The sequence below is a fragment of the Coregonus clupeaformis genome, chromosome 20, assembly GCF_020615455.1.
Source record: "Coregonus clupeaformis isolate EN_2021a chromosome 20, ASM2061545v1, whole genome shotgun sequence".
Lineage (NCBI taxonomy): Eukaryota > Metazoa > Chordata > Actinopteri > Salmoniformes > Salmonidae > Coregonus > Coregonus clupeaformis.
Genome location: NC_059211.1, coordinates 58,727,344 through 58,743,938, shown reverse-complemented (window position 1 = coordinate 58,743,938; position 16,595 = coordinate 58,727,344). Strand labels below are relative to the sequence as shown.

Below are 16,595 nucleotides of genomic sequence, written 5' to 3'. Positions count from 1 at the left end.
GTTGGTTTATAGGGGCAGTTGCTCTTCAACCTTTTGAACGTCAACTTCAATGGGGTAACGTCAGAGTTGTGACGTCCCAAGGATCCCATTTAGACTTCTCCGTAATTAAAGTCAAACGTCACGTTTCTACTTCCTCTCGTACCTGATTGGATGGGTGTTTTTTTTTTTTTGGTCATTTAGCAGACGCTCTTATCCAGAGCGACTTACAGGAGCAATTAGTAAGTGCCTTGCTCAAGGGCACATCGACAGATTTTTCACCTAGTCGGCTCGGGGATTAGAACCAGCGACCTTTCGGTTACTGGCACAACGCTCTTAACCACTAAGCTACCTGCCGCCCCAGTTGTTGTCCCCTACAGATATGGGATCAGTCTACAGTTCAAAAATGACAAAGAATTATGAGGGCAATTTTTTTTTGCCGTGGATCAGTTCTCATTGGATGGTCTCATAACTATTTTACTACCATAGTTGTCTGTTTATGGTTCATCTTTATGGTTAAGCACTTTATGGTTAATATGATCTTACTGATCTGATCTTACTCAGTTTTTCTGACTTTTTCTTCAATACTGTAACGGCAAAATGTAAGTGAGCTGTAGGGCGTTCCCATTCGACTCGAGTGCCACGTCAAAGTGACGGATGTAGGAGGTGTACTCGAGGGGGTGGGGGCACCGTGGCCAATACAAGAATCTCCTGTTAGACGCTGTCCGGCCAAATTGATTCCTAGACACAGCGTTGAAGGTAAGCCTATATAAACTCCAATTGCTATTATCTTAGCTATATTTACATCGAATAGTCTAGTTAGCAAAAATAATAATATTCAACCACGTGTGTAGAATACGAGGTTTCAATTATCGTCGCGCGCCCATAGCGTGATGTTTAGGACCACAAATGGTATGATGATGATAGTCATCATGTAGTTAGTTAGATAGCTAGTTAATATCCGATTTGATTAGTTAACATAACCGCGGCATTATGGCTCTATATGATAGTGTTAAATGTGTAGTATTACATTAGCTAGCTAACTTAGAAATAACCTGTAAATAGATTTGGTGCATCAAAGGGGGACTTCTGTATTCATTGCATGTTAGAACACTTTCTATGTCTTGGATTGTCTGACAGGGGAAATGTTCTGTTTAGTGTCAACATAAGTAAACACCACTTATTGGTGTCCCGAGGATATGGTTCTGGCCTGCTTATTGCAGTAGAAAAGATCAAGCAAATTTACGCCAGTATTGGGGTGCCAAATTGACAGCTCAGTTTATCTGTTGATGTAAATCAAAGGGGAAATGGACAGATGGGCGTGTAGTCTAGTTTGTAACAAGTTCCCTACTAGAATGTCCTCATAGATGTGTCTAATAAAATCACCTAACTAATGATTTGCTAGAAGAAACATGGCAGGCACACCCATGTCATTACGGTACCACAGATATCAATGATGTACGTGTTGACAAAAATTCAGATTGTACAATTTATTATATTTTTAGTCATAAATATGGCTAGTGTTGAACCAGAGAGGTACCAGCATCTATGTTTCTATTTAGAGCAAGTGTATTCAAATGACACTCACAATACGTTTCCATTGTATTGGGTGTGTTAGTTTTCAGATGAGTTTTGAGCCCAGTAATGTAGTCAATCATCATGACTGTGTAGGCTAGTTACATATCCCTGACACTCACAACACTTTCCTATTCTGTTCTGGGTGTGGTAGGTAGATTCCCTAGAGGAGATTATTTTAGCCCTAACCCAGCAGTGTGATCATTGTCATGGAGAGCACCAGAAGCAGACTGGCCCAGAGGCTGGCTGAAGCCGGCCAGTCTCACCTCGTGCAGTTCTGGGACGAGCTGACCCCCGAGCAGCAAGCCGAGATGACCTCTGACCTGGAAGCTATGGACTTCCAGGAGATCAACAAGTTCTTCGGCAGCGCCATGGAGGTGTCGGGCAGCAGCAAGCAGGAGAAGATGGACACCCGCATGGAGCCGGTGCCCAGGGAGGTGTTGGGCAGCGTGACCAGGGACAGAGACTGCCTCAAGGTCTGGGAAGAGGAGGGTGAGTCGGCTGGTACAGGGGTTCCCATTTGGTGGGTGGGTGGGTGGGGGGGGACAAGACCAGGATCAAGTACTGTATGTCAAATACATGAAAACTTCAATCTTGATTGAGCTTGGAGTTGACACTTTTGTGACTCAGTCATAATGATGCATTTCTTCCACAAAGCCTGAAGCAGTTTCTATTTAGCTTTTTAAACAGGAGCTTATTTCATTCAAGGGATTGAATTCCACCGATTTACAACAACCTCTATTTTATATGCTACCAGGAAGTGAAACAGACAGACAGGGAAATCATATCAGGTTTTATGGTGCGCGATATAATGTTATATAGTAGGTGTATATTCTGATTAGTATTACGTTCTGTTCGTGCAGTGTGTGTGTGTGTGTGTGTGTGTGTGTCGGTCTTCTCAGTTACGCAAGGGCATAAACTGAGGTCAAACCTTATTCAACACTCCCAGGTAGTGGGGTGATAATTTCCTTAGGGCAGGCAGGGCTACTGGAACTAACCCGTCCAACATGTCTCTGGTAACCCTCTTCAAATAGCACAGTGACGGGCAGCAGCATGTAGTATTTACTGGGATCATATAATGGTAACCCTGAGGTTAAACAAGACCTTGCAACCCTTACATGACCTGGCAACCCTTAGGGGAAAGTGGGTAAACCTTGATGGCTTGTGATGTTGAAATGGCTAAGGGGGATCCTGGCTTGTATTTCACAAAGCACCGTCAGTGAGCCTTATAACTCTTAACACTCTGATTCATAAAGAAAGCTGAATATGGGTTTATTGAGAACATCAATTCAGTCACACCATTCCCTTGTCCAGTTTCTCTTTCATCATGATCTAGGAAATATGGAGTTGTTTGAGACATTTAACTGGCGTAGCCTTGTAAAATAGGCTACTCCCTTGGAGTAAAACCTCTGAATGTTTAGCAGGCCTGACCTGTAGCTGGGGAGGTCCAGCCTGGGGGATGAAGGAGGAGGAGGGAGGGAGCATCTGTTTCTGGTTTGGGCCTGACGTAAATGGGGTACTGCTCACTGCGCCCTCACTCATGAGGTCATCCAGCTCTGCGTCAGTTCTTAATTGTTTGTGTGTGTGTGTGTGTCAGGGCAGCCAACATCTACAGCAGGACCTTGTGTGCATATTTGTGGGCTAATCACTGACTCGCATAACAACAGTTTATTGTAAGATAAAGTAGAGCTGTATAATAAGGGTGTAGTTGACCTGGTATGTTTAGATAGTGAGGTTGACTGTAATTGAACTATGGGTTATTTTGAGTTTATCTTGCTGTTTCACCTGCAATGATTGTATCAGGACTCCTTTCCAAGGTAGATTATACGTTAGCCATAAAATTCCATAGTGTTCTTGAGTTTTGGCAACCATCACAAATATGTTTAGTTTTAGTTATATTGCTTGAATAAGCTATAGGCCTATTGTTTGTACCATATTTCATAGTTCTACAGTTGCCATGGCGCCCATCAGCAGCCTAAGCAGAGGGCTCCTGTACATTTTGTAAATGTTTTTAATTTATGGCATTTTTTACCTATTAATTGTTCATTCTTAAAACAAAAACATATGTAAGGGATAAACGCCGACGTTCTGTACATTACCTTATGCCGGAGTTCATTTTTCCAAGGTAATGTACAGAATGGAGGCGTTTATCCCGCTTATACCACAGTCGCCAAAGAAAACAATTTGGAAGCACACATTTACCGGTAGAAATAAAAAAACGTAGTAAATATATACATTTTAATAAGCAAATTCCTACTTTCTCATATTTTGGTTGTTAGAGACGCGACCCAGTTGTTCGTTTGATATTTATGTACGCGACCCAGTCGCTCGTTCTTTATGTTCCGTTGCCATACTCGCTGGCAACGTTATTATCCCTTGCTTGCCAGCTAGCTACGGCTAACACAGTCACGACAGCCAGACTGCAGCCAGAATAACAGGAAAGTAGATGTTTTGTATTGATATTCATTTGGAGACATCCATAACAATGAGCTGATAATGCCCGATTTTGCCTGGCATAGCAAGAAAGGTTTGCCTTCTCGTCAGGACACTCGACACTGTTCATTACGAGGAGATCGCATTGCATATCAAACACTAGGCTAGAAGCTAACTAAATAGTTTGTTGCTAACAAACCTGCCAATATGACAACTGAATAAAAAAATAGAAGTTGCTGAAAACAGCTGGTCAAACTACAAATGTGGGAGGATTTGACAGCATAGCGCCACTTGCGTCATGAATAGTAAGGACCAGAGAAATTCATGTTCATCACTCACCACGTTAGCTAGGTCATCAGATGCTAAAAACAAATGGTCTCTGCAAAAACAAATGAATGCTAGCTAGCTAAAATATATATATATATATATATATATATATATATATATAATTGTTGAACCTGCGTTTACAATGTATCCAATTTCGGTTTGTGTGGTTGTTGGTTTAGCTTTCTGTAACTTTGTAGCAAATACGGTCTGCATGTGTAGGCGCTTATTGCGTCATGATTGCAAGGTGTGGGGATATATTTTCCAACTGTCCCACATTCCATGTTGTCGTGCATATGAACTTAGCCGTGGTATATTTAAACCAATATACCACGGGTTACCAACATATTCAAATAATGATTTACCTATTTTAATTAAAAACGTTATTTGGATTAATTTATTCGTGCTATTTCATCCTTCCACAAGATATAGTCCCGACACAAATCTAGGGTTGCTAGAGACGCGACCCAGTCGTTCAGTCTTTTTGTTCAGTATCTATAGACGCGACCCAGTCGTTCGTTCTAAATGTTCCATTGCCATACTGGCTGGCAACGTTCTTATCCCTTGTTTGCTAGCTAGCCAACTACGGCTAATTTACAGTTACGTCAAAAAGTTCAGCCAGCAAAGTAGCTGCATTTGCATTTGTTGAAGCTGTTTTCTTGGGACATTTATTTGGATACATCCATAACAATCCGCTTATGATGCGCGACTTTGCCTGGCAGAGAAAATGTGCTCTCTTGTCAGGACACTGTTCAGACAAAAGAAAGACAATCCATGACATTCATTTGAGCTGATGCCCACTCACTGACAATCTCCTTCGCTTCTAAACCAGCATTGGCCAGTTTCTGGACTGTCGTGGTCCTGATGCTGTGATTTGTATATGTAGTTGTTCCGGCTGCCCTGCAGATCTTGGGTAGAAGTGCTGCCAGATAGTTCACGCCCATCAGCTCTGAAGTGTACCAGATCGAGTCCCCGATACACTCTCCTCTCCTTGGGTGGAGATAAAATGCAAGGGCGTTATCCGGGCATTTCAATAGATATTTCTCCAGTGATGCCACTGGGCATAGTGGGTTCCCTGGCTGCTTGAACATGAATCCCCTCTTGGACTCCCTGCCCCTCTCCCTTGGGTCCGGATGATTCTTTGTGGCCTCGTTATATGCGAGAGTGGCGTATCTGAGAGAGAGAATGCATTGTTATAATATTGTTTTCCAGTAGCCTAATTACGAGTGCAACTTAGAAATAACACAAACAGGCTATGAACAACATACCTTAGACCGTTCTCGTCTGTTTTTACAAGGAATGAGTTGGGCTTTAGTTGTCTGTTCCCCTCTTTTCCTCTTCGACCCAGATGTAACTGGAGGTCGAACCACACTTTCTGGACCAGACCCCTTGGTGTACCGGGATTCAGAGCCTGGGAGTTTTGGAGCTGGGCCATGTCCTTATTGGTGATGGGAGGGTGGCTGTTCGTGATATATTTTCCTTGCCGCCTTAGCTGTTTGATGTTGCCCAGAAATACATGATTTGAGGTGGTAAATTCAGTGTCCTTCATAAGGCACCAGCTGTGACCGATGTGTGGGTCATTTAGAAATCAGTTGAGCCCACTCTGGAGTGCCAGGTAGTTACTTATGCTGTACTGCTCCCCCTTCCCATTTCGTACATTTCCATAAAACTGTCGGAGAAGGATGTTAAACTCTTCCTTAGTGACAGTTTTGAAGTCAACAACTTTTCTCTTCTCTGCTAGCCAGCCCTCGAAGCACCGCACAGCCCAGTTTGTATTCTTAACTGTGTTTTTTTTGTTGTTGCGGCTTTTCTCTAGGTCATTCAATGCAGTATCCCCCAAATCTGCATGCCTGGGTATTATTGCCATCTCTTTTTCCCATTCATCCATAGTCATGCCGCCGAAAAGATCAAAATAAATGTTCCACTCATCCATTTTAGTTTTTGCAAGAAGTATCGATTTAGCCAGTCAACTGAAAAAATAGTATGTTGCCATGACAACCAGCTCAATTTGCTGTCTGGCTCGTTCGGACACATACACTTTATATGGGACCGTGGAGATCGTAATTCAATATTGAAAAGGTCGGAGAGACGGACAGCAAGGTTTATACAAATCTCTGCTGTTGAAAACCAAATGCTAGTCTAAAAGAAATGGGAGATAATGTCTAGATGCTTTTTATAGTGGAGATCAAGTTTATACATTTCCTGGCAGGGTTGATGAGACAGTGGATTGCACAGTCAGATGGAACAGAGTAAATAGGCATTTCAACGTCATATATTTAGCCTGTGGTAACATGTGAAATAGACACCAGCTGGAATGCAGTTTTAATCAATCAGCATTCAGGATTAGACCCACCCGTTGTATAATGGCCATATACCACACCCCCTTGGGCCTTATTGCGTAATTATACCATGACATTTTTGAATGCTTGTTTCTGATTGGCTTGAAGGGCGTTCTAGAGCGTGTATTATTTCCCTATAACGCACAGTATATTTGCACGGTAGAATTCAATGGCTATAGTTCATTCTTACATGTTCTATGTTAGAAATGCTTTTTGAAAGCAAAAGTCGAATTGAAAACGTTATTAAATTGTTCTGTTAGATTTTCCTAATGGCAAGCTAGGACGGATGGTTTGGTTAGCTAAACTAGTAAGTCTGTTTGTTTGGTTACCACGGCAACTACTGTAGCTAGCTATCTAGTAAACTTGCTAGCTACTTCAGTGGATGTTGAAAACATTTCTACCTGCAAATGAACACATTTCTAGTGGCATATCTGTTTTGGTTCGAATGCCTGCCAGTGTCTGGAGGTTGAGGATGGAGAGAAGCCGAAAGCAAGACAGTAGAGGTGTGCAGTGATGAGGATTGTGGGGAGGGCATAATTACAAGGCTGCTCTTGAAATATTATTGAAATGTGGTGTGCTTTCTGGCACCATGTAACTGCCGTAGCATCATCTAAGTGGGTCCTTAATTTTGGTAGTAGTGAAGGAGTAGCTAGCTAAATGAAAGTCTCATACATTAACTGATCTATTGTCTCTCTCCTCACCCAGGTCTGCGGTGTATCTCCCAGAGCAGGGTGGCTGTTCTCCTGCTAGCGGGCGGCCAGGGGACCAGGCTGGGGGTGTCCTACCCTAAAGGCATGTACGACGTGGGCCTGCCATCCCACAAGACCCTGTTCCAGATCCAGGCAGAGAGGATACTGAGGCTGCAACAGCTGGCAGAACAGAGTTATGGAGCTAAGTGCTGCATCCCCTGGTGAGACTGGGACTGGCAGCTAAGGGCATAATGATACACTATGGGGGTTATACTTTACAGAACATACAGCACCACAGCAAGCTGACCACAGAGCACTGTTTCTCAATCCATTTCTGAGGGGCCCATTTTTGTTAAAGCCCGGTCTGTGAAATCACAAACAAACCATAGAAAGTTGTTATTGTATCAAAGATACGTTTTTATGATCCCCCTCTGTTCTCCAGTTTCATCTGTCTTATTATTATTATACAGTGCCTTCAGAAAGTATTCACACCCCTTGACGTTTTCCACATTTTGTTGTTACAAAGTGGGACTAAAATGGATTTAATTGTCATTTTTTTGTCAACGATGTACACAAAATACTCAGTCAAAGTGGACGAAAAAGTATTATATTTGTAAAACACTAATTTATCTTGATTAGATAAGTATTCAACCCTCTGAAGTCAATACATGTTAGAATCACCTTTGGCAGTGATTACAGCTATGAGTCTTTCTGGGTAAGTCTTTCCACACCTGGATTGTGCAACATTTGCCCATTTTATTATTTCAAAATTGTTCAAGCTCTGTCAAATTGGTGGTTGATCATTGCTAGACAATCATTTTCATGTCTTGCCATAGATTTTCAAGCAGATTTAAGTCAAAACTGTAAGTCTGCCAACTCAGAATATTCACTGTCTTCTTGGTAAGCAACTCCAGTGTAGATTTGGCCTTGCGTTTTAGGTTATTGTCCTGCTGAAAGGTGAATTAATCTCCCAATGTCTGGTGGAAAGCAGACTGAACCAGGTTTTCCTCTAGGATTCTGTCTGTGTATAGCTCCATTCCATTTATTTTTTCATCCTGAAAAACTCCCCAGTCCTTAACGATTACAAGCATTCCCATAACATGATGCAGCCACCACTATGCTTGAAAATATGGAGTGGTACACCGTAATGTATTGGATTTGCTCCAAACATAACACTTTGTATTCAGGACAAAAAGTTAATTGCTTAGCCACCATAAAATTAACAACTGCCACCTGCCAAATGAGGGTATATTTAGGTATTGGCGGGTAAGAATGTCTATTTCTTCAGCAATGTTGGCGGGTGGTCAATTTGCAGGGCTCTACAGTGCAAGCATTTAATTAGCTAAGAAAAATTGTAAAAAGTAAAGTATGACCACGTACGAGTTAGGGTTAGACAAATGCTGCAGTAGCTGTTTTCAAAGTATTTCTGCTGTTTTGTTTCATAGCTGCTAATTGCACAAATAAATATGAAATCCTATATCCCACCTCGCACAGCAACAGTGGAGCTGTGTGCAATGTGTGAAGTGCTGATATACAGTTGAAGTCGGAAGTTTACATACACTTAGGTTGGAGTCGTTAAAACTCATTTTTCAACCACTCCACACATTTCTTGTTAACAAACTATCGTTTTGGCAAGTCGGTTAGGACATCTACTTTGTGCATGACACAAGTAATTTTTCCAACAATTGTTTACAGACAGATTATTTCACTTATAATTCACTGTATCACAACTCCAGTGGGTCAGAAGTTTACATAAGCTAAGTTGACTGTGCCTTTAAACAGCTTGGAAAATTCCAGAAAATGATGTCATGGATTTAGAAGCTTCTGATAGGCTAATTGACATCATTTGAGTCAATTGGAGGTGTACCTGTGGATGTATTTCAAGGCCTACCTTCAAACTCAGTGCCTCTTTGCTTGACACCATGGGAAGATCAAAATAAATCAGCCAAGACCTCAGAATTTTTTTTGTAGACCTCCACAAGTCTGGTTCATCCTTGGGAGCAATTTCCAAACGCCTGAAGGTACCACATTCATCTGTACAAACAATAGTATGCAAGTATAAACACCATGGGACCACGCAGCCATCATGCCGCTCAGGAAGGAGACGCGTTCTGTCTCCTAGAGTACTTTGGTGCGAAAAGTGCAAATCAATCCCAGAACAACAGCAAAGGACCTTGTGAAGATGCTGGAGGAAACGGGTACAAAAGTATCTATATCCACAGTAAAACGAGTCCTATATCGACATAACCTGAAAGGCCGCTCAGCAAGGAAGAAGCCACTGCTCCAAAACTGCCATAAAAAAGCCAGACTACGGTTTGCAACTGCACATGGGGAGAAATGTCCTCTGGTCTGATGAAACAAAAATAGAACTGTTTGACCATAATGACCATCGTTATGTTTGGTGTAAAAAGGGGTGGCTTGCAAGCCGAAGAACACCATCCCAACCATGAAGCACAGGGGTGGCAGCATCATGCTGTGGGGGTGCTTTGCTGCAGGAGGGACTGGTGCACTTCACAAACTAGATGGCATCATGAGGAAGGAAAATGTATGTGGATATATTGAAGCAACATCTCAAGACATCAGTCAGGACGTTAAAGCTTGGTCGCAAATGGGTCTTCCAAATGGACAATGACCCCAAGCATACTTCCAAAGTTGTGGCAAAATGGCTTAAGGACAACAAAGTCAAGGTATTGGAGTGGCCATCACAAAACCCTGACCTCAATCCTATAGAAACTTTGTGGGCAGAACTGAAAAAGCGTGTGCGAGCAAGGAGGCCTACAAACCTGACTCAGTTACACCAGCTCTGTCAGGAGGAATGGGCCAAAATTCACCCAATTTATTGTGAGAAGCTTGTGGGAGGCTACCCGAAACGTTTGACCCAAGTTAAACTATTTAAAAGCAATGCTACCGAATACTAATTGAGTGTGTGTAAACTTCTGACCCACTGGGAATGTGATGAAAGAAATAAAAGCTGAAATAAATAATTCTCTACTATTATTCTGACATTTCACATTCTTAAAATAAAGAGGTGATCCTAACTGACCTAAGACAGGGACTTTTTACTAGGATTAATTGTCAGGAATTGTGAAAAACAGAGTTTAAATGTATTTGGCTAAGGTGTATGTAAACTTCCGACTTCAACTGTAGATACCTTTTTTGGAGGCGCTGTGCACAGGCATAAAAGTTGCTTTAATGTACTCTGAAGTCTACAAAGTGAGACTTTGTCCTTGTGTTTCTTGGCTATTTACATTTGTTCAGTTGTTTTTCAACGATAGTTTGAGTCTGCTGGTTAAACTGATAGGGAATAGACGCCCTAGCCTTGTCAGATCCAAAATCTCACGCGCGCGCACACAATAGGACTTGAGTGTCCCCGTTACCACGGTAACCTCCCGCCCTTAAACTGGCAGCTGAACATTTGTATCTGATATTTTGATTAAAAGACTCGGGTCACAAAAAATGAAATGCATTACTTCTTACTAATAAATGTATTGTTTTAGAAACATTACAAAGCATGGTTATCTGTTATTTTTGTGAGGTTTTTATGTAATTATGTTCCCCAAAATATTTTGGCTGGTAAAAAAATCAGTGGCTGGTAGATTGCTTGATTTATTATTATCTACTTGCCACAGTGTCTGGATGGACCAAAAAGTTCATTTTAGGCCCTCTTTACCAAATCATATACAGTATTACTTTAGTGCCTTGTTGCAAACAGGATGCATGTTTTGGAATATTTTATTCTGTACAGGCTTACTTCTTTTCACTCAGTTTTCTCTTATAACAACCATTAAACTCTGTAACTGTTTTAAAGTCACCATTGGCCTCATGGTGAAATCCCTGAGCGGTTTCCTTTCTCTCCAGCAACTGCGTTAGGGAGGACTCCCTTATCTTTGTAGTGACTGGGTGTATTGATACACCATCCCAAGTGTAATTAATAACTTCACCATGCTCGAAATCTTTTTTTTACCCATCTACCAATAGGTGCCCTTCTTTGCGAGGCATTGGAAAACCTCCCTGGTCTTTGTGGTTGAATCTGCTCGACTGAGGGACCTTACAGATAATTGTTTGTGTGGGTACAGAGATGAGGCAGTCATTCAATAATCATGATAAACCCTTATTGCACACAGTGAGTCCATGCAACTTATTATTTGACTTGTTAAGCACATTTTTACTCCTGAACTTTAGGCTTGCCATAACAAAGGGGTTGAATACTTATTGACTCAAGACATTTTAGCTTTTCATTTTTAACATTTTGAAAACCATAATTCCACTTCGACATTATGAGGTATTGTGTGTGTGTGTGTATGTGTAGGCCAGTGACAAAAAAATCTACATTGAATCCATTGTAAATTCAGGCTGTAACAACAAAATGTGGAAAAAGTAAAGGGGTATGAATACTTTCTGAAGGCACTCTATTGTTGGCACTCACCTGTATCAATCAGGAAGTGGTTTGATCCCGGAAAAGAGCAGGATTATAATTCCCTGTGGAGTAGATGAAGGAAGTAATTAAGACGATTCAGGAGTTGGTTGATGGAAGGAGACATGTCTCGCTGGCATCCAGGGTTGGGCTGGGCTCCGTCTGTAATTAAGGTCAGGGGTCAGGACTAAGAGCTCACCATGAGATGCCAGGTGACATTCATTCCAGTCATAAGGAATTACTTCTGGTTTTGTCTAGTCATGGGTTTCTTTTTTCATGAGCATGGCATTATTTCTGTTACAGCATATTGGATGACTGTCATTCATATTCCATTCACCCAGTTCAATGTAACTGCGATAGGTTAAGGCTACTACATGATACTCAAATTTTCCCTATACCCATCATGAGGCTGCTACAACCTAGTCTATTAATTAAAGTTTACAACGTAGTTGCACACAGGTCGAGAAATGTTTTTGAGGTGACAGACCGTGACGCATTCAATAACACCTTGCACACTCTTGCCTGCATCTAGCTGATATAGGGTGTAGTCATTAGTCCAACAGTTGCAAATGAGAGTTTCTATTGGACAAATTCAGCTATGTTTATCCCCATTTTGTTCCGTTTGCTTCAGTTTAAGAAACGTTTTTCAACAGAATCGGCGGAATGAATACATACCTGATCACGTGTAAACACAGTTCACTTTTATAGCAGCCACATTATATTCCTTCTCGCATCTATGCGCTCTCCTCCTCTCACCTTTTCCCTTCACTTGTGGACTTCAATGCACAACACATCAGCTGTATGTGACCAGGCGAAAAATCATTTTCAAGCCAAACCATATCATAGCTACACACAGCCTACATCATTGTCACCGTATTAGCTAAAGTAACGTCATAGTCAACATAGCTAATAGAACTAACGCGTTAGTAAAGCCGCTAAAATCATGCAGTAACTATATTTTTCGTAGCTGTCTATTTACCACCACAAACCGATGCTGGCACTAAGACCGCACTCAATGAACTGTATACAGCCATAAGCAAACAGGAAAACGCTCATCCAGAGGTGGCGCTCCTAGTGGCCGGGGACTTTAATGCAAGGAAACTTAAATAAGTTTTACCTAATTTCTACTAGCATGTTAAATATGCAACCAGAGGAAAAAAAACTGTAGACCACATTTACTCCACACACAGAGACGCGTACAAAGCTCTCCCTCTCCCTCCATTTGGAAAATCTGACCATAATTCTATCCTCCTTACAAGCAAAAAGTAAAGTAGGAAGCACCAGTGACTCGGTCAATAAAAGAGTGGTCAGATGAAGCACATGCTAAGCTACAGGACTGTTTTGCTAGCACAGACTGGAATACGTTCTGGGATTCTTCCGATAGCATTGAGGAGTACACCACATCAGTCACTGGCTTCATCAATAAGTGCATCGATGACGTTGTCCCCACAGTGACTGTATGTACATACCCCAACCAGAAGCCATGGATTACAGGCAACATCCGCACTGAGCTAAAGGGTAGAGCTGCCGCTTTCAAGGAGCGGGCCTCTAACCCGGAAGCTTATAAGAAATCCCGCTATGCCTTCCGACGAACCATCAAACAGGCAAAGCGTCAATGCAGGACTAAGATCGAATCGTACTACACCGGCTCCGACGCTCGTCAGATGTGGCAGGGCTTGCAAACTATTACAGACTACAAAGGGATGCACAGCCGCGAGCTGCCCAGTGACACGAGCCTACCAGGCGAGCTAAATTACTTCGATGCTCGCTTTGAGGCAAGTAACACTGAAACATGCATGAGAGCATCAGCTGTTCCAGATGACTGTGTGATCACGCTCTCCGTAGCCGATGTGAGTAAGACCTTTTAAACAGGTCAACATTCACAAGGCTGCAGGGCCAGACGTATTACCCGGACGTGTACTCCGAGCATGCGCTGACCAACTGGCAAGTGTCTTCACTGACATTTTTAACCTCTCCCTGTCTGAGTCTGTAATACCAAGATGTTTCAAGCAGACCACCATAGTCCCTGTTCCCAAGAACACTAAGGTAAACTGCCTAAATGACTACCGACCCGTTGCACTCATGTCTGTAGCCATGAAGTGCTTTGAAAGGCTGGTCATGACTCACATCAACACCATTATCCCAGAAACCCTAGACCCACTCCAATTTGCACATCGCCCCAACAGATCCACAGATGATGCAATCTCTATTGCACTCCACACTGCCCTTTCACACCTGGACAAAAGGAACACCTATGTGAGAATGCTATTCATTAACTACAGCTCAGGGTTCAACACCATAGTGCCCTCAAAGCTCATCACTAAGCTAAGGACCCTGGGTCTGAACACCTCCCTCTCCAACTGGATCCTGGACTTCCTGACGCACCGCCCCAGGTGGTAAGGGTAGGTAACAACACATCCGCCACGCTGATCCTCAACACAGGGGCCCCTCAGGGGTGCGTGCTCAGTCCCCTCCTGTACTCCCTGTTCACTCATGACTGCATGGCCAGGCACAACTCCAACACCATCATTAAGTTTGCCGATGACACAACAGTGGTAGGCCTGATCACGACAATGACGAGACAGCCTATAGGGAGGAGGTCAGAGACCTGGCCGTGTGGTGCCAGGACAACAACCTCTCCCTCAACGTGATCAAGACAAAGGAGATGATTGTGGACTACAGGAAAAATAAGAGGACCGAGCACGCCCCATTCACATCGACAGGGCTGTAGTGGAGCAGGTTGAGAGCTTCAAGTTCCTTGGTGTCCACATCACCAACTAACTAACATGGTCCAAGCACACCAAGACAGTCGTGAAGAGGGCACGACAAAACCTATTCCCCTTAAGGAGACTGAAAAGATTTGGTATGGGTCCTCAGATCCTCAAAAGGTTCTACAGCTGCACCATCGAGAGCATCCTGACTGGTTGCATCACTGCCTGGTATGGCAACTGCTCGGCCTCCGACCGCAAGGCACTACAGAGGGTAGTGCGTACGGCCCAGTACATCATTGGGGCCAAGCTAAAATTCATCTGGATGAAAATATTTGCCAGATTAGGCTATGTGGATTATGAATAACTTTCTGGCAAAGTTATTTTATGAAACTTCTTATGAGTCACTGATACAGTGAATAACACTGAAAAGTCGAAAACATTTGATAAAAAACTAATGAACCACTGTCTTGAGAGTTGTATTAGTCTTGAATCAAACCCAATGTATCACCCCATTCTCCCTGTGCATAATGACCAGTGAATGAATGAATCATTTAACTGAATTGTGCCTCCTGATTTCCCCCTAGGTACATCATGACGAGCGGCCGAACCATGGAGTCAACTAAAAAGTTATTTTCGCGCCACAGCTACTTTGGGTTGTGCAAAGACAACGTGATCTTCTTCCAGCAGGGCATGCTGCCTGCGATGGACTACAATGGCAAGATCATCCTGGAGAGCAAAAACAAGCTGGCCATGGCCCCAGGTACACAACCTAACGTGTGTGTGTGTGGGTGCGTGCATGTCTGTGTATTTTAGATGATAACAGGGGTCTCTGTGTGTGTGTTTCAGACGGTAACGGGGGTCTTTACAGAGCTCTGGGTACCCAGGGGATCGTGGAGGACATGGATCGGAAGGGGGTCAAGTTCATCCATGTCTACTGTGTGGACAACATCCTGGTTAAAGTAGCAGACCCTGCCTTTGTTGGCTTCTGTGTCCAGAAAGGAGCAGACTGTGGGGCTAAGGTTAGTAGCCCTCTGTCTCTTTCTCACTGGAAGTTTTTCTTTCTTTCTCTCTAGCTGTCTCTCTCTGCCCTCTTCTGTGTCTCGCTCTCGACTGGAGGCCAAAGGTGACTCACCAAATGTCACCAAATGTCACCAAATGTGATCCAATACTCTTAAATGACTTCCTTCCTTTTATCTCAGTATATCCTAAATTGGTTTCCTCTCCTGGTCCCCTCTCCCTCTAAGCCAATGTTCACAAAGGCTTTGAGCTGAAAGCAATATGGTTGGTCACTTTTGAATAAGAAGGAATATATTGAAATTAATTTAGACCAATCCTTGATCAGCTGGTTGTTCAGGTCCTGTTATATCAGGAAGTAGTCTTGGTTCTATGTATTCAATAAAGGAGGTGTGTTTGACTAATGTGTTTGGATAAGAGGGTATGATTGAGGGGATCCTATTCAACTGGCCCGGGTGGGCGGAGTTTACACCGGGTGAAAAGTTATTGCATTCGTTTTGGAACTGGGCTGCCTCCCGGGCGTCCCTCTGGCCGACGGTGAAGTAGACTCAAACAAAAGTGACTTAGGTTAAGCACGTGGAGTGATGAGTAGGATTCTGTGTTATCACATGCAAAGTGATTGCTTGTGGTTTAAAACTCTTTGCCTGCCTTCCCAATGAAAACTAGTTAGAAAATTTGAATTTATATTTTATGGAAAATAAATGTTAAATGTTTCTGTACGATGCATCATGCTGCCTTGTTGACAATATGACCGAGCAGCTCAGATTACTGTTCGATTTGAGCAGGGTGTTCCTCCCTCTGTCTTTTGCACGGTCACGTGACTGACCATAGCCCAGTGCAACCTGGGCCAGTTTAACCAAATCCCCTAATGGAAACAGTGAAAACTGCCCTGGCATGACTTCCTCTATAAAGAACTGCACTTCTAATTCACCACTAGGTGGGGGTGTAGACTGCTATCACTCAGGAGTTCAGTAGCAGAGCGCCAAGGTCTGAACAGTGGCGTTTTTGCCAGACGATGTCAGGAACTATATGATCGACTATTCCATTTAAAAACACATCCAGGGAAGCTCATTCATTGCTGCTTCAAGTATTTCTCTCTAGATTGATGGGTTTGATGGCT

The 16,595-nt window shown here is 42.9% G+C and overlaps 1 protein-coding gene across 2 annotated transcripts in view; it reads left to right on the top strand.

The window, feature by feature from the left end:
- Positions 1-373: 373 nt before the first annotated feature.
- Positions 374-16,595, top strand: part of LOC121533940 (UDP-N-acetylhexosamine pyrophosphorylase) — a 32,687-nt gene continuing 16,465 nt past the window's right edge. Inside the window, exons 1-5 of one of the 2 annotated variants that reach the window (XM_041840306.2) lie at positions 374-735; positions 1,706-2,043; positions 7,353-7,557; positions 15,046-15,221; positions 15,308-15,480. In XM_041840306.2, coding sequence (XP_041696240.1) covers positions 1,761-2,043; positions 7,353-7,557; positions 15,046-15,221; positions 15,308-15,480 — 837 coding nt within the window. In that variant the 5' untranslated portion in view covers positions 374-735; positions 1,706-1,760. The remainder of the gene's footprint in view (positions 736-1,705; positions 2,044-7,352; positions 7,558-15,045; positions 15,222-15,307; positions 15,481-16,595) is intronic. The other variant, XM_041840307.2, reaches the window with a different exon arrangement.